The sequence below is a fragment of the Prionailurus viverrinus genome, chromosome B2 (assembly GCF_022837055.1).
Source record: "Prionailurus viverrinus isolate Anna chromosome B2, UM_Priviv_1.0, whole genome shotgun sequence".
Taxonomy (NCBI): Eukaryota; Metazoa; Chordata; class Mammalia; order Carnivora; family Felidae; genus Prionailurus; species Prionailurus viverrinus.
In genome coordinates, this window is record NC_062565.1 from 28,178,812 (window position 1) to 28,201,109 (window position 22,298).

The window sequence follows — 22,298 nt, forward strand, 5'->3', positions numbered from 1 at the left end:
CTCTGAGCTGTCAGCACACAGCCAGACGCGGGGCTCAAGCTCACAGACTGCAAGGTCATGACCTGAGCCAAAGTCGGACGCTCAACCGACTGAGCCACCCAGGCGCCCCAGTATTGACACTTTAACAATATTTGTTCTTCCAGTCCATGAGCAGGGAATGTTTTTCCATTTCTTTGTGTCTTCAGTTTCTTTCGTAAGCATTCTATAGTTTTCAGCATACAGATACTTTACCTCCTTGGTTAGGTTTATTCCTATGTATTTTATGGTACAATTGTAAATGTAAATATTGTAAATGTAAATTGTAAATGTAAATATAAATATTTACGGTGTGCAGTTGTAAATGGGATCAATTCCTTCATATTTCTTCTCATTGCTTCCTTATTGGTGTAAAGAAATGTAACCGATTTCTGTGCCTTGGTCTTGTATCCTGTGACTTTGCTGAATTCATGTATCAGCTCTAGCAGGTTTTTGGTGGAGTCTTTCAGGTTTTCCATGTAGAGTGTCGTGTCATCCATGAAGAGTGGAAGTTTGACTTCTTCTTTGACAATTTGGATGCCTTTTATTTTGTTTTATTGTCTGATTGCTGAGACTAGGACTTCCAACACTATGTTGAACATCAGTGGTGAGAGTGGACATCCCTGTCGTGTTCCTGATCTCAAGTTGGGGGAAGCTGTCAGTTTTTTTCCATTGAGGATGATATTAGCTATGGACCTTTCATATGTGGCTTTTATGTTGTTAAGGTATGTTCCTTCTATCCCTACTTTCTTGAGGGTTTTTATTTAAAAAGGATGCTATATTTTGTGAAATGCTTTTTCTGAATCTATTGACAGGATCATATGGTTCCTATCCTTTCTTATATTAATGTGATGTATCACATTGTTTGATTTGCAACAAATCAAATTCATCCCTGCATCCCAGGAATGAATCCCACTTGATCACAGTGAATAATTCTTTTAATATGCTGTTGAATTCAATTTGCTCGTATCTTGTTGAGAATTTTTGCATCCAGGTTCATCAGGGTTATTGGCCTATAATTCTCCTTTTTAGTGGGGTCTTTATCTGGTTTGGGATCAAGGTGATGCTAGTCTCATAGTATGAGTCTGGAAGTTTTCCTTCCATTTGTATTTTTTGAAACAGTTTGAGGAGAATAGGTATTAACTGTGCTTTAAATGTCTGGTAGAATTCCCCTGGGAAGCCATCTGGCCCAGGACTCTTATTTGTTGTGAGATTTTTGATAACCAATTCAACTTCCTTGCTGGTTATGGGTCTGTTCAAATTTTCTATTTCTTCCCGCTTGAGTTTTGTTAGTATGTGATTGTCTAGGAATTTGTTCATTTCCGGTTTGTTGGCATATAATTTTTCACAGTATTATTTGTATTTCTGTGGTGTTGGTTGTGGTCTCTCCTCTTTCATTCATGATTTTATCTATTTGGATCCTCTCTTCTTTTTGAGAAGTTGGCTAGGGGGTTACCAATTTTGTTTATTCTTTCAAAAAACCAGCTCTTAGATTCATTGATCTGTTTTACTGGTTTTTTTGGATTCTATGTTTATTTCTGCTCTAATCTTTATTATTTCTCTTTTATGATGGCTTTGGTCTTTCTTTGATGCTGCCTTTGTAGCTCCTTTAGCTGTGATTAGGTTGTGTATTTGTGACCTTTCTTGCTTCTTGAGATAGGCCTGAATTTCAATATATTTTCCTCTTAGTACTGCCTTTGCTGCATCCCAAAGAGTTTGGACTGTTGTGTTTTCATTTTCATTTGCTTCCATATAGTTTTTAATTTCTTCTTTAATTTCCTGGTTGATCCATTCATTCTTTACTAGCATGTTCCTTAACCTCCATGTATTTTGGAGCTGTCTAAATTTTTTGTGGTTGATTTCAAGTTTCATAGAGTTGTGATCTGAAAATATGCATGTATGATCTCAATTCTTTTATACTTGTTGAGGGCTGTTTTGTGACCTAGTATGTGATCTGTTTTGGAGAATGTTCCATGTGTACTCGAGAATGTGTAGTTTGATGCTTTGGGGTGAAAAGTTCTGAATATATTTGTTAAGTCCATCTTGTTCAATGTGCCATTCAAAGCCATTGTTTCCTTGTTGATTTTCTGCCTAGATGATCTCTCTTGGAAGTGGACTATTAAAGTCCCCTACAATCACGGTATTATTATCTATACATTTATTTATGCCTGTGATTAATTGATTTATATATTTGGGTGTTTCCACATTGGGGGCATGAATATTTACCATTGTTAGCTCTTCTTGAAGGATAGACCCCTTAATTTTGATAAAATGCCCTTCGTCTCTTGTTACAGTCTTTGTTTCAAAATCTAGTTTGTCTGATACAAGTATGGCTACTCTGGCTTTCTTTTGACATTCAGTGGCACGCTAGATGGTTCTCCATCCCCTCACTTTCAGTCTTCAGGTGTCTTTATGGCTAAAATGAGTGTCTTGCAGGCAGCACATAGATGGATCTTGTTTTTTATCCATTCTGATACCCTATGTCTTTTGATTGGGGCATTTAGTCCATTTACGTTCAGAGTGATTATTGAAAGATACGGATTTAGTGTCATTGTGTTATCTGTAGATTTCCTGTTTGTGGTGATGTTTCTTGTCCTTTGTAGTCTTTGCTGCTTTCCACTCACAAAGTCCCCCTTAGGATCTCCTGCAGGGCTTGTTAAGTGGTCATGAACTCCTTTAGCTTTGGTTTGTCTAGGAAAGCCTGTATCTCTCCTTCTATTCTGAAAGACAGCCGTGCTGGATAAAGGATTCTTGGCTGCATCTTTTTCCTGTTTAGCACATTGATGATTTCCTACCGTTCCCTTTTGACCTGCCAAGTTTCAGTAGACAGGTCTGCTACTGCCCTTATGTGTCTACTCTTGTAGGTTAAGGCCTGTTTGTCCCTAGCTGCTTTCAGAATTCTCTCTTTATCTTTGTATTTTGTTAGTTTCATTATAATATGTCATGGTGTTGACCTGTTTCTGTTGATCTTGAAGAGAATTGTTTGTGCCTCTTGGACTTGGATGCCTGTGTCCTACCCCAGATAAGGGAAGTTCTCAGCTATAATTTGTTCAAATAAACCTTCTGCTCCTTTCTCTCTCTTCTTCTTCTTCTGGAACTCCTATGATGTGGATATTGTTTTGTTTCATGGAATCACTTAGTTCTCTAAGTCTCTCCTGGTGATTTAGTAATATCATTTCCCTCTTTTTTTCAGCTTCATCATTTTCTACAACTTCATCTTCTATTTCACTTATTCTCTTCTCTGATTCTTCCATCCTCACTGTGACTGTATCTAGTTTATTTTCCATCTCATTTATAGCATTTCTTAATTGATCATTACTATTTCTTAGGTCTTTTATCTCTACAGCAATAGATTGTCTGCTGTCTTTTATGACTGTTACCCTAAATTCTTATTCAGATACATTGTTTATATCTCTTTTGAGCAATTCTCTGCCTGTCATTTATTCTTGGATTTTCTTTTGAGAATTCTTCCATTTTGTGATTTTGGCTAGGTTTCTGTCTTTTACGTGTTTTAGTAGATTGTTAATGTGTCCTGTGCCTGCTAGTACTAATATATTAAAAAGGAGTCGTACACTGACCAGGGCCTGGAACTTCAAGAAGTGTTTTTGGAGTGTGTTCTGGGCACTCTGTTGTTGTGTGTTTGGCTGCTCTTTCCCAATGGTCAGTCCTCTGCAAAGCTTCTCCTTGCTCATAGTGGTGGATTGTTTGGACCTTTCACTAGGTGTACTTTGAGTTGTTCATTGAAATAACCCTGGAAAAAAAGGAAAGCAGGGGTGGAACCTGATCCCATACAAAGAGAAAAATGCAAGGAGTGAAAAAAAAAAGACCAAGCAGAGAATCAAAGAAGCTATAAGCTTAATCCAGAGAAAGAGAAAGGAAAATAAAGGGAGGAGTTACAGGAAAGGTGTAAAAAGAATAAAGTAAAATTGCCTGATTAAACAAACAGATAGATAAATAAATAAATAAATAAATAAATAAATAAATGTGTGTGTGTGTGTGTGTGTGTGTATATAAATATATATATATATATATATATATATAAACATATATACAGAATTGACCAAAACTACAGGAAAGGTGTAAAAAAAATAAAGAATTGCCTCATTAAACAAACAGAACAGATAAATAAATAAATAAATAAATAAATAAATAAATGTGTGTGTGTGTGTGTGTGTGTGTGTGTGTGTGTGTATATATATATATAAACATATATACAGAATTGACCAAAACTACAGGAAAGGTGTAAAAAAAATAAAGTAGAATTGCCTGAGTAAACAAACAGAACAGATAAATAAATAAATACATAAATAAGTGTGTGTGTGTGTATATACATATATATATATATATATATATATATATATATATATATATATAAACATATATACAGAATTGACCAAAACTCAAATCAGAAACTATGAGCCTGATTCCAAAGGAGAACAAGAAGAGGGTAGAAAGAAAAATAAAAGAAAAGCAAAGAAAAGTAAAGGGTGGGGAAAAGAAACCAGGCTAACATAGAAAACCACAGGACAGTTGTCTGTTGGTGCCTGGGACCAGTGGCTGTGCCGGTCTGGAGGACAGACTGTCTGGTTTGCTGAGTGTCAGTCTCCCTCCAGTAGATAAGCAGTTGTCAGGCATGGAGGGGCAGTGTTGGGTGTAAGCAGGTCCCACCTCCACTGGGGGTCCCTGAAGCCCCACCATCTTTGTGATGGGGAGAGAAATGGCAACACCGCAGTCTCTCCTCCACAGACCAGGTATCTCGAAGCATGCTGTTCAAGCAGCCCTCAGAGAGTAGCAGACAGTCAGCCCATGCCTCCTAAGCATTTGGCTGGGATGCAAAACCTGATGTCTTAAGGAGCCCTGCAGGTGGATTCTGTTCTGGTGTAGAACCACTTAACTCAGCCGATAAAGGGACTTTGACTGGGGCCTGCAGGGTCTTTCATCCTTGGGGAGGCTGTAAAGCCTCTTCCCACAGCACTGGAGGAAAGGGACTGGTGTCTCCCAGTGCCCACCTGAGATTGCTACTGCCCCCCGGGGTGGCTCTCCTCTCCCCAGATATGCACACATAGCCGATGAAAGTGGGCACTTTTGAAAACTCCAGTGTTCAGCTCCTGAATCTATTTGCAAAATAGAAACTGGCACTCTCTGTATTTCTCCTTCTCCAGTCTATGATCCAGAGAGGTTTTTCTCTTGTATGAGCAATATACCGTAATTCCACAACCTTTCTCTCCTTTTTGTCTTTCCACAGAAAGGTTTCCCTCCCCTGTATGCCTACACTGCCATTTTATCTCCCTCAATTCACATACATGCACCTCTGTCCTGCCACACTGTTTTCCTTCACCTGTGGAGATTTTTCCGTCACTCTGCAGATTGATTTTCTGGGTGTTCCAAGTGACCTGACCTCAATACAGCTGCGTTTGAGGGGCAAGGGAAATCCCAGTCCCCCTACTTCTCCACCATCTTAATCAGCAAAAAGTTTTTAAAATAGTAAATTAGAAAATTTAAATTAGAAACATTAAAATTAATGATTTTTTAAAACTATTTTGAGTAAGTTGAAGACAACTATATAGAAATTGAGGAAATGAGAGACATGCTTCGGTGTTTGTTTTCCAGCACCTGTCTGATGTGCACACAGCACAGGTCAGGCTGTATGCTCTAAGAATATCTTTTGATGTGCATATTGCTGCTTAAGAGGATGTAATGGTAGATTGTCCCAAGTATTATTTGCCCCTGCATCAGAAATGCTACCCTCCTGGTGTATTCTATATTTCTAGAAGTTATTACCAACTCTTTGAAGTACTTTAAAAGGTGCTCCCCAGTTCTAATTTGTTAAGAATTTAGTGAGTACATCTATTGCTGGTTGCATAATTACTGAATTAGTACCCTTTTTTTTTTTCTTAAGAAAGCTTTTCTCAGTGCCCTTAGAAGTGCCTCATAAGTACTCCCTCTCTGCCTTAATAGCCATGTTCTTTTAATGTTTTATCAAAGTTTTCTTGCCTTTCTTCCCTATTAGACTGTGATTTCTGTAATAGAATTTTTTTTCATTTAACTTTCATTCATCACTATTAGATAGTGCCTAAATTATGGGAAGACCTTATCCTTGCAAAGTAGGGTCAAGAAAACTTAGTTAACATCTTTGTTCATCAGCTGGTGTGAACAGGGCTTAAGTGAAAATTGAGCATGTTGAAATTAATTAATAATAATAATAATAGCTGAGAACATTTATGATGTACTTTAAATGTGCTACATAAGTTTCATACATTATCTTTTTCAATTCTCACAAAATTTATTTGGTACTCTTGACCTCAGTTCTGCTTTGTTAGACGTTAATATTGGCACTCCACTTTCTCTTTGTTTCATTATCTATCTGCCCTTTCATTTATTTTGAACCATTAAAAAAATTGAAGTATATGTAGTAAAACACACAAAATTAAGTGTGCATTGATAGGTAACTTGTTTATCTATACCTTGTGTGTGTATACACACACACACATATAGATAGATAGATAGATAGATAGATAGATAGATAGATAGATAGATTTTCCTCATGCCCCATTCCAGTCAGTAGGCACCTTCTCACCACTGTTTTGATTTCTGTTAGCATATATTAGTTTTGCCTGTTCTTTAACTTCATGTAAAATGGAACCAGTTACTAATCTTTTATGTCTAGCTGCTTTGCTCCAGCTTAATAATTGTTTAGATCCATCCAAATTGTTGCATGTATAAGTAATTTCTTTTCTTTTCTTGCTAAGTTTGGATAACTCAGTTTTGTTTAATCATTCTCATTGTAACAGACAGTAGGTTATTTCCAGTTTGAGGATTTTATGAATAAACTTGCTATGAACATTGCTGTGAAAGTCTTTTGTGGACATTTATACTCTTTCATCTTAGATATAAACCTAGAAGTGGAATTGCTGGTCATGGGTTGAAATTCTGAATAGTTTTCCAGACTGGGTGTGTCATTTCATTGCTCATTTTATAGCTGTGTATGAGTATTCCTTTTGCTCCATGTTGTTCTTACAAACACTTAATATTTTATCATTCTTTTTTTTTAATTTTAGCTAATTCTGTTGCTTTCTCTGATAAATAATATTATTAAGCACTTATTCTTATACATTTAGGTATTCTTATTCAGATACCTTCTTTTTGGAAGTGCTTCTTCAAATCATTTGCCTATAGTTTAATTGGATTGTTCACCTTTCTATGAGTGATTTTTAGAAATCTGCATGTAAATTCTTTGTCAGATATATATTTTTTTTCTATGGCTTGCTGTTTTGTTTTCACAATGCTATCTTCTGAGTAGAAATTTTCAGTTTTGATGAGGTCCAATTTATCATTTAGAACCCTGTCAAAAATCTTTACCTACTCAAGTGTACTGAATATTTTTTCCCAGAAGCTTTGTAGACTTAACTGTTATATTCAGGTGTGTGATCTATTCTGTTTCTTAATTTAATTTAATTTTAGAGAGCAAGAGAGGAAACCTGTGAGCAGAGGAGACAGGCAAAGAGAGAGAGAATCTTAAGCAAGCTCCATGCTTAGTGTGGAGCCTGATGCAGGCCTCTATCCCACAACCCTGAGATCGTGACCTGAGCTGAAATCAAGAGTCAGAAGCTCAACCAACTGAGCCACCCAGACGCCCCTGATCTATTTTTTATTAAGTATTACATGGTGTTAATATTATGTTATTATTTTATAGATATATATTAGAGTATTTCTTGAAAAAAACCAGTTTTCTTTCCTGATATTTTTTACTATAGTGCATGGACTAGGATCTCTAGTACAATTTTGAATTAAATGGTGAGAAGGGACACTTATCAAGTCCATTTTTGTCATCTATTGAGAGAATTCCACTTCTTTATAACTTATTTGTAGATCGTAGTTGTAGTTGTCATACTTACTAACATAACACTATAATAACCCTTTAAAGAACCCACTTTTCGCATTGTTTTTTTCCTCTAATAATAATCTTAAAAAAAATTTAATAGATATCTCTTCTTAATTTTTCCTTGTACTTTCTATGAATTTAATTTTCTTTTTCTTGCTGTCTGAGGGAGAAGATTAAAGCATTTATTTTAACCTTCTCTTCCTATGAAACTTTTTTTTTCTAATTAATGCATTTTTAGTTATAAAACCCACTGCTGTATCTCTGTCACATAGATTTTGATATGTTGTATTTTCGTTGTCATTCTAGATTGTTATTAGTATTTCCTTTTTGGATGCCTCCTCTCTTTCAGGTATTAGCATTTGCATTTCACATGTCTGGAATATCTCTAATCATCTTGTAGGTTTATGTTTCTAACTATTAGAAAAAGAGAGATGAGGGAGGCTAGAAGGGAACTCAAAGTTCATTGCCTGCCACTGTTATCCTCAATTGTTCATCCTTCTTAGTCTGATATATTTACTATTGTTAGATGTCAACCCTTTCTCAAGTGTATGGTGATATATATTCTTTGAATCTTTGCATGGCCAGAAACCTGTTTCTTAGACTCTGTTAAATGAATGACATCTTGGCTTAATATAGTATTCCATTCCTGTGGATATTATTCCAATGACTTTAAGTTCTAGTGTTGCATCTGAGAAATCTGACGTCAAACTGATTATTCTTTTTAAGTAATTTATTTTTTTGAGCTGGAAGCTTAAAAATTTTCTCTCTCTTTTTTAAATATTTAGAAATTAGGCACTTAAACATTTTTTGCAGTATCTCACATGTCTAGCCTGGAACCCAGCAAGCCTATTCAAATTGCAAAGTCAGTCTGTAGATCTAGATATTTTATTCTATTTGGGTTTTTTTTAATTTAAATTTTAGTTATTTAAGATACAGTGCAATATTGGTTTCAGGAGTAGGATTCAGTGATTCATCACTTACATACAACACCCAGTGTTCATCACAACAAGTGCCTTCCTTAATACCCATCTAGCCCATCTCCCACAATTATCCCTCCATCAACCCAGTTTGTTGTCTATCATTAACAGTCTCTTGTGCTTTGTTTCATTTCTTCTCTTTTTTCCCCCTCTTCCCATAGATTCACCTGTTTTATTTCCTAAATTCCACATGAGTGAAATCATATAGTATTTGTCTTTTTTCTGATTGACCTATTTTGCTTAGCCTAATACATTCTAGCTCCATCCACATCATTGCAAATGGCAAGATGTCATTCTTTTTGATGTCCGAGTAATATTTCATTTTTTGTATATACCACAGATGTGGTATATTTATCCATTCATCAGTTGATGGACATATGGGCTCTCTCTGTAGGTTAGCTATTGTTGATAATGCTGCTGTAAACATTGGCATGAATATACCCCTTTGAATCTATATTTTTTAATCATTTGGATAAATATTAATAGTGCAATTGCTTGATTGTAGGGTAGTTCTATTTTTTAGTTTTTTTTAATGACCTCCATACTGTTCTCCAGAGTGGCTGCACCATTTTGCATTCCCACCAACAATGTAAGAGGGTTCCCCTTTCTCCATGTCCTCACCAACACCCATTGTTTCTTGTGTTGTTAATTGTAAGCCATTCCGACAGGTGTAAGGTGGTATGTCATTGTGGTTTTGAGATTTCCCTGATGATGAGTGATGTTGAGCATTTTTATGTGTCTGTTAGCCATCTGGATGTCTTCTTTGAAAAGTGTCTATTCATGTCCTCTGCCCATTTCTTAACTGGGTTATTTGTTTTTTGGGTGTTGAGTTTGATAAGTTCTTTATAGATTTTGGATACTAACCCTTTATCTGATATGTCATTTGCAAATACCTTCTCCCATTCCGTCGGTTGCCTTTTAGTTTTCTTGTTTATTTCCTTCACTGTGCAGAAGCTTTTTATTTTGATGACGTCCCAGTAGTTAATTTTTGCTTTGGTTTTCCTTCTCTCGGAAACATATCTAGTAAGAAGTTGCTACAGCCAATGTCAAAGATGTTACTGTCTGTAACCTCTAGGATTTTGATGGTTTCTTGTCTCACATTTAGGACTTTCATCCATTTTGAATTTATTTTTGAGCATGGTGTAAGAAAATGGTCCAGTTTCATTCTTCTGCGTCATCCTGTTTTTCCAGCACCATTTGTTGAAGAGACTTTTTTCCTTTGGTTATTCTTTCCTGCTTTGTCGAAGATGAGTTGACCATAAAGTTGTGAGTCCATTCTGGGTTTTCTATTTTGTTCCATTGATCTGTGTGTCTATTTTTATGCCAGTACCATACTGTCTTGATGATTACAGCATTGTAATATAGCTTGAAATCTGGAATTGGATGCCTCCAGTTTTGTTTTTCTTTTTCAGGATTGCTTTGGCTATTCAGGGTCTTTTGTGGTTCCATACAAATTTTAGGATTGTTTGATCTGGCTCTGCAAAGAATGCTAGTGGTATTTTGATAGGGATTACATCAAATGTGTAGATTGCTTTGGCTAGTATATTCATTTTTTTTTTTAATTTTTTTTCAACGTTTTTATTTATTTTTGGGACAGAGAGAGACAGAGCATGAACGGAGGAGGGGCAGAGAGAGAGGGAGACGCAGAATCGAAAACAGGCTCCAGGCCTGACGCGGGGCTCGAACTCACGGACAGCGAGATCGTGACCTGGCTGAAGTCGGTCGCTTAACCGACTGCGCCACCCAGGCGCCCCTAGTATATTCATTTCAACAGTGTTTGTTCTTCTAATTCATGAGTATGGAATGCTTTTCCATTTTTTTGTGTCCTCTTCAATTTCTTTCATAAGTCTTCTATAGTTTTCAGAGTACAGATCTTTTACCCTTTAGGTTTATTCCTAGATATCTTATTGGTTTTGGTGCAACTGTAAATGGGATCGATTCCTTGATTTCTTTTTCTGCTGCTTTGTTATTGGTGTATAGAAATGCAACAGATTTCTGTACGTTGATTTCATGTCCTGTGACTTTGCTGAATTCATGTGTTAGGTCTAACAATTGTTTGGTGGAGTCTTTCAGGTTTTCTACATATACTGTTACGTCATCTGTAAATAGTGAAAGTTTGACTTCTTCCTTGCAGATTTGGATGCCTTTTATTTCTTTTTGTTGTCTGATTGCTGAGGCTAAGACTTCTATTATTGTGTGTTATATACTAATGGTGACAGTGGACATCCTTGTCTTTTTCCTCACCTAAGAGTGAAGGCTCTCAGTTTTTCCCCATTGAGGATGATATTAACTGTGGGTCTTTCATTCATGGCCTTTATAATGTTAATGTATGTTCCTTCTATCCCCACTTTCTTGAGGGTTTTTACTGAGAAAGGATGCTGTATTTTGTCAAATGCTTTTTCTGCATCTATTGACAGGATCATATGGTTCTTATCCTTTCTTTTATTAATGTGATGTATCATGTTGATTGATTTGTGAATGTTGAACCAGCCCTGCAGTCCAGGAATGAATTCCACTTGATCATGGTGAATAATTCTTTTAATGTACTGTTGAATTCGATTTGCTAGTATCTTGTTGAGACTTTCTGCATCCATCATCAGGGATATTGACCTAAATTCTCCTTTTAAGTGGGGTCTTTGATTTTGGAATCAAGGTTATTCTGGCTTTGTAAGAATGAGTTTGGAAGTTTTCCTTGTATTTTGGGGGGATAGTTTGAGAAGAATTGATGTTAACTCTTCTTTAAATGTCTGATAGAATTCCCCTGGGAAGTCATCTGGCTCAGGATTCTTGTTTGTTGGGAGATTTTTGATAACCGATTCAATTTCTTTGCTGGTTATGGGTCTGTCCAAATTTTCTATTTATTCCTGTTTCAGTTGTAATTTGTATGTTTCTAGGAATTTGTTCATTTCTTCCAGATTGCCCAATTTGTTGGCATATAATGTTTCATGGTGTTCTCTTACAACTGTTTTTATTTCTGTGATGTTCATTGTGATCTCTCCTCTTTCATCCATGCTTTTATCTTTGGGGTCCTTTCTCTTTTCTTTTTGATATGTCTGACTAGGGGGTTTAACAATTTTGTTAATTCTTTAAAGAACCATCTCTTAGTTTTGTTGATCTGTTATACTGTTTTTTGTTTGTTTCTGTATCATTTATTTCTGCTTTAATCTTTATTCCCCGTCTTCTGCTGACTTTAGGTTTTATTTGCTGTTTCTTTTCTAGCTTCTTTAGGTGTAAGTTTAGATCATGTATTTGTGACTTTTTTTGCTTCTAGAGATAGGCCTGAATTGCAATATACTTTCCTCTTAGCCTTTGCTGCATCCCAAAGGTTTTGGACTGTCATGTTTTCATTTGCATTTGCTTCCATGTATTTTTTTAAATTTCTTCTTTAATTTTCTGGTTAATCCATTCATTGTTTAGTAGGTTGTTCTTTAACCTCCATGTATGTGAGGGCTTTCCAAATTTTTTCTTGTGGTTTACACCAAATTTCATAGCACTGTGATCTGAAAATATGCATACTATGATCTCCGTCTTTTTGCACTTGTTGAGGACTGATTTATGACCCTGTGTGTGACCTATTCCAGAGAATTTCCCATGCGCACTCAAAAAGAATGTGTATTCTGCTTTAGGATGAAAGTTCCGTATATATCTGTTAAGTCTATTGGGTCCAGTGTGTTGCTCAAATCCATTGGTTCCTTGTTGATTTTCTGCTCAGATGATCTGCCCATTGCTATAATTTGGGTGTTAAAGTCCCCTATTATTGTTGTTTTATTATCAGTGAGTTTCTTTATGTTTGTTATTAGTTGATTTATGTATTTTAGTTCTTCCATGTTAGGGACATAAATTCTTGCACTTGTTAGGTTTTCCTGATGCATAGACCCCTTAATTATGATATAATGTTCTTCTTCGTCTCTTGTTACAGTGTTTGTTTTAAAATCTGGTTTGTCTGATATAAGTATGGGTACTACTGCTTTCTTTTGATGTCCATTAGCATGATAGATGTTTTTCTCTTTCAATCTGCAGGTGTCTTTAGGTCTAAAATGAATCTCTCATAGTCAATACATAGATGGCTCCTGTTTTTTGTATCCATTCTGTTACCCTATGTAAATGTTGTCCTTTTACATTCATAGTGATTATTGAAAGATTGAATTTAGTACCATTGTATTGCCTGTATAGTTGATGTTTCTGGTGATCCTCTCTGGTCCTTTCTAAGGACCTTTTCTCAAAGAGTCCCCCTTAAAACTTCTTGCAGGGCTAGTTTAGTGGTCACAAATTCCTTTAGTGTTTGTCTGGGAAATTCTTTATCTCTCTTTCTATTCTGAATGACAGCCTTGCTAGATTAGGAATTCTTCACTGCATATTTTTCCAATTCAGCACACTGAATATATCCTGCCACTTCTCTCTGGCCTGCCAAGTTTCTGTGGACAGTTCTGCTACAACCTGATCTTTCTTCCTTTGTAGGTTAAGGACTTTTCTTCCCTTGTTGCTTTCATGATGCTTTCTTTCTCTCTGTGTTTTGTGAATTTGACTACGATATGCCTTGATGATGACTGGCTTTTGTTGGATTTTTTTTAATGTTTGTTTATTTACTTTTGAGAGAGAGATAGCACAAGTGGAGGAAGGGCAGAGAGAGAGAGAGGGAGACAGAGAATCCAAAGCAGGCTCTAAGCTCTCAGTGCAGAGCCTGATGTGGGGCTTGAGACCATGAATTGTGAGATCATGACCTGAGCCGAAGTCAGATGCTTAATCAACTGAACCACCCAGGTGCCCCAACTTTTGTTGAACTTAATGGGAGGTCTCTGTGTTTCTTGGATTTTGATGTCTTGGTCCTTCCCCAAATTAGGGAAGTTTTCAGCTATAATATGCTCACATAAACCTTGTGCTTCTTTTTCTCTCTCTTCATCTTCTGAGACTCCTATGATATGAATGTTATTAGGTTTTAATAAATCACTGAGTTCCTAAGTCTGTCTTTGTGATCCCTGACTTTTGTTTCCCTCCTCTTTTCAGCTTCATTATTTTCCATAATTTTGTGTTCTGTATCACTAATTTGCTCCTCTGCCTTGTCTATTCTCGTTTTTATGGCCTCCTTTTGGGTTTACATCTATCTCGGTGATAGCATTTTTAATTTTGGCCTGACTAGATTTTAGTTCTTATATCTCTGCATAAAGAGATTCTCTGGGGTCTTATATGCTTTTTTCAAGCCCAGCTAGTATCCTTACAATCGTGTTTTTATTTTTTATTTGTTTTGACAGAGAGAGAGTGAGTAAGTGCTAGCGGGGGGCAGGGGCAAAAGGAGAGAATCCCAAGGAGGCTCCGCTCCACCAGCACATAGCCTGACCCAAGGCTTAAACTCACAAACCATGAGATCATGACCTGAGCTGAAACCAAGAATCAGACACTTAACTCATTGAGCCACCCAGGTGCCCCATAAATCATGATTTTAAATTTTAGTTTAGGCATCTTACTTATATCTGCATTGATAAGATTCCTGGCTGTCATTTGTCCTGTTCTTTCATTTGAGATGAACTCCTCTGTCTTGTCATTTTGGAGGAAGAAAAAACAATGATGATGATGATGATGATGATGATGATAATAATAACAATAATAATAATAAATAGAATGAAATAAAAAATTAAACATCTTTTAAAAAATCAAATAAAGGAAGCTAGATCCTAGGTGTGTTTTGGTCTGCTTGTTAAGAGAAGCTTGATAGAATATAGGTATAAGAAAAAAGCAGAAAATGGGGCACCTGGGAGGCTCTGTCTGTTAAGCATCCTCCTTTAGCTCAGATCATGATCTCACAGCTCATGAGTTCAAGCCCTGTATCGGGCTCCCTGCCAACAGCTCAAAGCCTGGAGCCTGCTTCCAATGGATTTTGATGTCTCCCTCTCTCTCTGCTCCTCTCCTGCTTGCACTCTGTCTTTCTTTTTCAAAAATAAATAAACATTAAAAAAAATGTTTAAAAGAATAAAGAAGAAAAGACATTAAAATTTAAAAAAAACTAAAAGTTGAAATAAATATATAAAATAAAATTTAAAAAATTTGTTCTTTCTGTATCAAAGAAACAAAAGAAAACACCACCACCAACAACAACAACAACAAAAAAAAAACAGAAGCAAAATTCAAACAAACAAAAAGGAACCCAAGTGAATCTAGATCCAGTTTCTCCTAGTGCTGAAATTTTGCAATACTCTATGTACAGTAGACTGAGCACATGGAAGGGATTTGTGCTGGTCCTGTTGGGGAGGATACTGCCACTTAGTTTCTCAGGTCAGCTTGCTACAGTGGAGCTGTACCTGGAGTGGGCAGTGTAGCTTTGGTGTAATGGCTCCATTCTCTGTTTGGTGGTGCTGTTTAGCTCACTGGAGTCTGTCCCTGTTGGGCTAATGGTGAAACTGGCTCTGCCAACTCTCAAATCTCCAGAGGAGGAAGTTGTTAGTATTCTCACTGACAGAGGATTACCTCTCCTGTGTTCCCTGCTTCTGTCAGCTCCCCACCTACCCCAGGGTTGTTCACCTACCAGTTGGTGCCTCCTTCCACAGTTTTACCTCAGGCTTGGCTGCTTCAAAACACTGCACTTAAAAAAACCCTGAGGTTTGGACTCAAAATGATCCTCTGGGGGAGGGTCTCCCCGCACTGAGACCAGGAAATGATCATGCATCTGTGCAGCAGCAGCAGCTCAGACTTTAGGGTAAATTGCAATACACAGCTGGTGTGAGGGTTTGCTGCCCTCAGCCAGCATCTTTGTTCTTATATGGGTGAACATAGAAGCTTGATGGGATGGTGCCTGCCCGGTCTTTTGCCTCGCAGAGGCCTTATCGCCACTACCAAATGCACTCTAAGCAGGGGAAGTGCTTCTCCCTATGCCACCCAGGGGATCTCAGACTGTACTGTCTGCTCCTAGGCCTCTGCCCTGCTTTCTTAGTGGAGCACTGCCAGGCACTGACCTCTGAAACTTCAGACTCTGTGCTCCACTGTGTATAAAAAACTTGTAGTATTGAAACCCTCTCCTTTTTTCTCTGCCATTGATATTGGGGAACAATTTTCTTGTGCAGTCCCCTGTGCATGTATTCACTCTTTCTCTCTAGCTGCATTCATGGGGAGTACTTTCTTGAGCAAAGATGACACACTGCACTCTCCCCATCTCTCTTTGTTCCTCTCCCTCCCCTCTGCATCACTGCAGCTCTTCTCTACCCCAGTTCACCTCTCCACACCAGGTACCAGCCCTGTTTTGTCCCTCAAATTAGGCAGATTGTTCTATTAATCCTCAGATCGATTTCCTAGGTGTTCAAAATGGTTCGTTGTTCTAGCTGTGTTCGAGGGCCAAGACAAGCCCAGGACCCTCTTACTATTCTGCCTTCTTAACTCTGCCCCACTATTGCTTGTTTATTATCTCTTCTGTGACCGCTCATATTATCCTATTTGAATTTCTGTTTCTTTGCATATAAGAGTTCCTGGATCTAAGTCTCTTCCTTCCTAATTTCCACCCCTTTACATTTTACTCAGTGCTTTGAAGTACTTATTACACTCAATTTCAGTCTCAGTAGTGACCATTGGTTGCTCCAATTAATGTACTCAGTTGTTAGCTTTTTTGAAATCATGTGTATTATCTCTGTAAAGTCTTGTGTTGTATTGTACATTAATCTCCTTAAATGTTTTCATTATTTTTCTAAGTTCAAGTTGTTGCTTGTCTTTTCTACATCTGAATTTTACTTCTTCACAGATATTCCTGTTTATAGCTGCTAGACTATGTGGTGTAGAAGCAGACAGATCACCAATAGTCCACTGCAGAGGCCCTGGGGCCCACAGATTCTTTACTCTCAAATTTAGGACTCTACCTACCTACTCTGCAACGTCTTGGCCTCTTGAGTACCAGTGAGACCAGGCACAGACTTGTAGGACTGAGGCTACCTTCCTTACCCTGTTCTATTCCCACTACCAGCAGGAACTTGCAGTTCATGTAGGCTGAACTTTCTGTGTATAGTCCATATGTGGTAATTAGTTCTTGTTAAATACCTGTGGTCTTTGTTACTGAAAATAAATAAAAATCCCATGATTTCTGTAGGAAAAATTATAAGTATTTTTAAAATATACTGAAGTATTTATATTATTTTACTTTTTCCTTCATGCTCAAATAGACAACTCACAGTTTTTCTTTATTATGTGTTTACAGGTTAGCATGGCCTCATTGAAAGAATTAGACCAAAGACTCTTTGAAAATTACATTGAGTTGAAAGCAGATCCTATCGTTGGCTCCTTAGAACCTGGAATTTATGCAGGCTATTTTGATTGGAAAGACTGCCTGCCACCAACAGGTAAATGGTTTCAATTTACTGAAGTTCTCTAAAAGTAGTCCAGTACATCTAGAGTAATATATATGGATACGATATTATCAATCAGTATATTCTTTTTTTTTTTAAGTTTATTTATTTTGAGAGAGAGCACGATTGCCAAGGAGGGGCAGAGATAGAGGAAGAAGGAGAGAATCCCAAGCAGGCTCCATAATGACAGTGCAGAGCCTGATGCGGGGCCCAGACCCACAAACTGTGAGATCATGACCTGAGCCAAAAATCAAGAGTCAGTCACTTAGCCAACTTAGTCACCCAGGTGCCCCTCAATTAGCATATTCTTAAAATGCTTTTCTTTTATTCACATTTTTTCTCATATTTACTCAGGGATTAGTTTGATTTTAACGTTTTACTAGCTTAAACCCATTTTTGATAATTTGGATATTAGTGTACTTTATATTATTAATATTTAAGACTTAAAATTATTCTTAAATTCCAGAAGATAATTAGTTACACCTTATAGTATTCAATCATTTTAGTAACATGTACCTTTTTCCTGCGATGTGGCTTCATTGCATAGATATACTATGAGTGACAGTTTTATATGATAACTTTGTGACTATCATCCAAAAATTTAAGAAATCCGGTCACTTCTATATATGACCTAATTATTAATGCTGAAAAGGTGAAAGATAGAGGAAAAATATGTAAGAGTATGATCATTATAGTAATTTAGCAAAGAAAATTGGACCACAGAAGGATGATTGACACAGTTCCAGTATTATTTCTGTGACATCAAATGAAGGCATTTAAATCACTTCATGATACATATTTTAAAAATAACTATTGCTTGCTGAATCAAACTTCTTGATGCGTCAAATATTTATGATTATGTGTAGTATGAAATAGTGTGAAATACGTAAAACCAGGCTCCCTATTAACCTTTTTGTAAGAGCCTTACATAGAAATGGTCATGTTGATATTAGGCATAGATTCTGTTTAGATGTATATATGTAGATATAGCAGTGAATTGTTAATAGGCTTGAGTTAATTTTCATTCTTTTACCTAATTGTTTAAACCTTTTTTTTTTTTATTGTGTAGTGCATTTCTTAGATGGTGATTAAATTGTTTAATCTTTAAATACCTTTGGATTTTTATTGTGTGGTGTTAATATTAGGTGATAACATAATTTTGATGCTGGAAGTCAAAACTAAAAACCATAATCATTAAATTAAAGATATTTGGGGTAGGGGCGCCTGGGTGGCGCAGTCGGTTAAGCGTCCGACTTCAGCCAGGTCACGATCTTGCGGTCCGTGAGTTCGAGCCCCGCGTCAGGCTCTGGGCTGATGGCTCAGAGCCTGGAGCCTGTTTCCGATTCTGTGTCTCCCTCTCTCTCTGCCCCTCCCCCGTTCATGCTCTGTCTCTCTCTGTCCCAAAAATAAATAAACGTTGAAAAAAAAAAAAAGATATTTGGGGCACCTGGGTGGCTCGGTCAGTTGGGCATCCGACTTCGGCTCAGGTCATGATCTCGTGGCTCAGTTTGAGCCCCATGTTGGGCTCTGTGCTGATGGCTTGGAGCCTGGAGCCTGCTTCGGATTCTGTGTCTCCTTCTCTCTCTCTCTGCCCCTCCCCTGCTTGCACTCTGTATCTGTCTCTCTCTCAAAAATAAATAAACATTTAAAAAAAAAGATATTTTATGTGACTATATAAGTATTTGATTTTCTGACAATCATTATAGTCATATGAGTCCTTCTGCCTACAGCTGGCCATAATTAATCTTTTTTCCTTAAACTCTGTTACTTTTCTATACACATACTTTGTCCAAACTGGATTATAGTTCATGTCCAAATGTATCCTTTGATAATTCTTTTTTTTTAAGTGTATTTATTTATCTTTAGAGAGAGAGAGAACACACACACTTGAGCATGAGTGAGGAAGTTTTAGAAAAAAGGAGAGAGAATCCCAAGCAGGCTCTGTACTGTTACTGTGGAGCCTGACATGGGGCTCAAACCCACGAACCATGAGATCATGACCTGAGCCAAAATCAAGATTCAGATGCCTAACCGACTGATCCACCCAGGTGCCTCCAAATATATCCTTTTAAAGTTTAACTCAAATTCTGTTCATATTTTACAATCCTTGCAGTATCTTCCCATTATATTTACAGTAAAATGTGCAAAACAGGACAGGGCAGGCCCTTGACTGGTGCCCTGGTTGCTTGGCCCATCATCCATGAGTGTACTCCATGGTCTCTCTCCAGCTGCACTTTAGCACAGTGAGCCTTTTTGTTGCCCATATCTTTTTGTTTCCAAATCCTTCCACCTTACCCCTTCAAGACTGGTTTTTCCCTTTGCTTAGGCAGTAATTCTCCCTTCATAGAACTGATTCCCTTTTATCATTCAGGTCTTAAACTTAAATATCACCATACTAGCCATCCAACCTGAAGAAATGACATGGCCAATGGGCAATAAGTGTGGTGTTTTAAATTTAACCTGTGAAAACTACTCATATTTTACTTGTAAAATAATTACTTACAAGGGAGAATGCTGTAGATGTAGTTTCAGCACTGGCCTTTATACTGGTTGAACTTATTGCAGCTAAATCTATGAGGTCATAGTTAGTGGGTTAATTATCACTTTAAGTGAACACACATGACTTTTAACAACAAATTATCATTCTCAAGATCATCAGTCAGTAGCCTCTGGAATTTTTCGTCTATAATCCCTTTTCAGAACTCTTGGGCCCAGATTTTGGAATTTCAATATTTTTGGATTTTAGAAAGACATAGTGCATGTGCCATGTATTATGTTACATTCCCAGCAAGGATTTCTGCAGGGAAACATATGAATACTTAGATGAGGAGTGATAATGTAGTATCCTTATTCAAATCAGGTGAGAAATGCCACCAGAAGAATTCATCACAAATTTGCAAATTCACAAACAAAATTTTGCCTCTTGAATTCTGTACCTCCAGTATCTAAACTACTGCTTGGTACATAAGTCTGGTCAGTAAATATTTGTTCAGCGACTACTTGGATGACCTCTTTGTAGCTACCATGGGTGCCTCTGCTAGTGTCTTCACTTCCTGGTCATCTCTTCCTTAGCTGGCCTGTGCATGCTTCAGGGTCCATCTATGAAAGGAGTGGTTTTTCTGGAAAGTCTTCCTCCATCAACCCCAACAGGACTCTTTTTTCCTGAATCCCTACTACACCCTTTAACCTCTTTTATAATTCTTTTGTATATGTACATAATATATATATTTTTGTATCTGTTTTTATTCCCCAATTTTGGAGGAATTTTTAATGATGTGAGGAGATTCTTTTCACATTTACAGACTTCAAATTATTTAAATATTTTTGTAGAGCAATGACTGAAAGTTTCAGAATTCCAAGGGATGGATATTAGAAGCGTTTTCAGTAAAATCTATTTTCTACTCAGGGTAACAGTGCACAATACTGAGATATCGCCCTTACTGTTCCTGGACCACTGCTAGTGAGCTAAATGTCACTGCCCTGCCCTTTCCCCCAGTCTTAGAAGAATTAGACAAAAATTGCCAAGTGCTGTGGACCAGCCTGATAACTGCTTCTCCTTCGTCTGGGCTGCTTTCACCTTCTAAGACTGCTGAGAGGGATGGCATCTGGTGACCACTTTTCCTTTTTCATTTGTAACACCTCACCTTGTGTATACATAAATAAATTATCTCATAGGGAAAGAAAAGCCTGAGCCTTGCTATGCCAAACTTTTGTGGAAATAGTTTAGCAATCCCAGATATTCAAAAATAAAGCAGTTGTTATAGACAGGCCATGTACGTGCAAACACACACACATGCACACAGGCATGTACATCCTAAGTTTTAAGTCTCTTGCAGGCAGATGGCTTTAGTTAATTTGTGTCCTTATAACATCTGAGACTTTCTGTGGCATCTAAGTGACTTGCATATAATTACCACTTACTACCTGTGGTTCTAATTTTCTAAATTTTAGCAATCTTAAAATAACCAGATTATTTATAATCTCTTGTGAATCCAGGGGGTAGGACATTAAGCACTAAACTAGCAGCTGTAGTCGCCCTAACTGTAAATCACAATCCCCATCACTCTTCTCTTTACAACCTAGCTTTTAAAAAGTTATGTCTTCCCTCAAAGAGTCCATGCTAGGGCTATCTGTGTTCTTGTGTCACTTGATCTCTCTCATCCCCTGAAGCCTGCCACATCCCCGCCCCCCCCCCCCCAGTTGAGACTGTTCTCACTGAAGCTACCTCTGATGCTATACAGCTGACCCTTGAACACACAGGTTTGAACTATACAGTTCCACTCATACATGAATTTTTTTTAACACAGCACTGAAAATGTATTTCCTCTTCCTTATTTCTTTAATAACATTTTCTTTTTTTGTAGCTTACATTATTGTAAGAATACAGTAGAAATGTATTATATATAATATATAAATATATAATATATATTGTATGTATTATATATACTAAATAATACACAGAATATACAAAATATGTGTTAATTGACTGTTTATGTTATTGGTAGGACTTCTGGTCAACAGTAGGCTATTAGTAATTAACTTTTTGCACAAAGTTACAGTGGATTTTCCATTGTTTAGGAGTCAGCACCCCAAACTCTGCATTGTTCAAGGGTCAGCTGTAGTTTGGAATCTGTGATGCAAACACTTCATATTCCATGTTTCTGTAGTACTCCCATTGTTGAACTCCCTTCCTGAGACTTTCTGTGGCATCTCTGATCCCACTACTAGTTGACAGCCCTCAGCTTCCTTGGTGGATTGGCTTCTCTTCCTCTGCATAGCCTTACACTGCTGGTATCCCCAGGACTCTATCTTTCTCTCTTCTTGCCAGACTGTCCTCAAACTATCTCTGAGTGATTTCATCCACCATAATTTAGATAAAATCAGACTGACTGGTGCCTCCAGCATCTACATCTATAGCCTAATCTCTCTACTCTGAGATCAAGGTCTTTCTATCAGCCTTCCTAGTAGATGTCTCCACTGGAACATTCCAGAGACCTCTTCAGTTTAGCAAGTCCAAAAGCAAACTCATCACCTTTGCTTTCTCATCATCACCACATCAGCTCTTTCTGCTGCTGAACCTCCACTCAACTGGGAATGGGTGAAGAC

General features: G+C 37.3%; 1 protein-coding gene across 2 annotated transcripts in view; it reads left to right on the forward strand.

Moving 5' to 3' along the window:
• EXOC2 (exocyst complex component 2) overlaps positions 1-22,298 on the forward strand; it is a 277,000-nt gene that overhangs the window by 187,965 nt on the left and 66,737 nt on the right. For both annotated transcript variants that reach the window (XM_047859097.1, XM_047859098.1), the window contains one exon: positions 17,045-17,186. In XM_047859097.1, the coding sequence (XP_047715053.1) occupies positions 17,045-17,186 (142 nt within the window). The remainder of the gene's footprint in view (positions 1-17,044; positions 17,187-22,298) is intronic.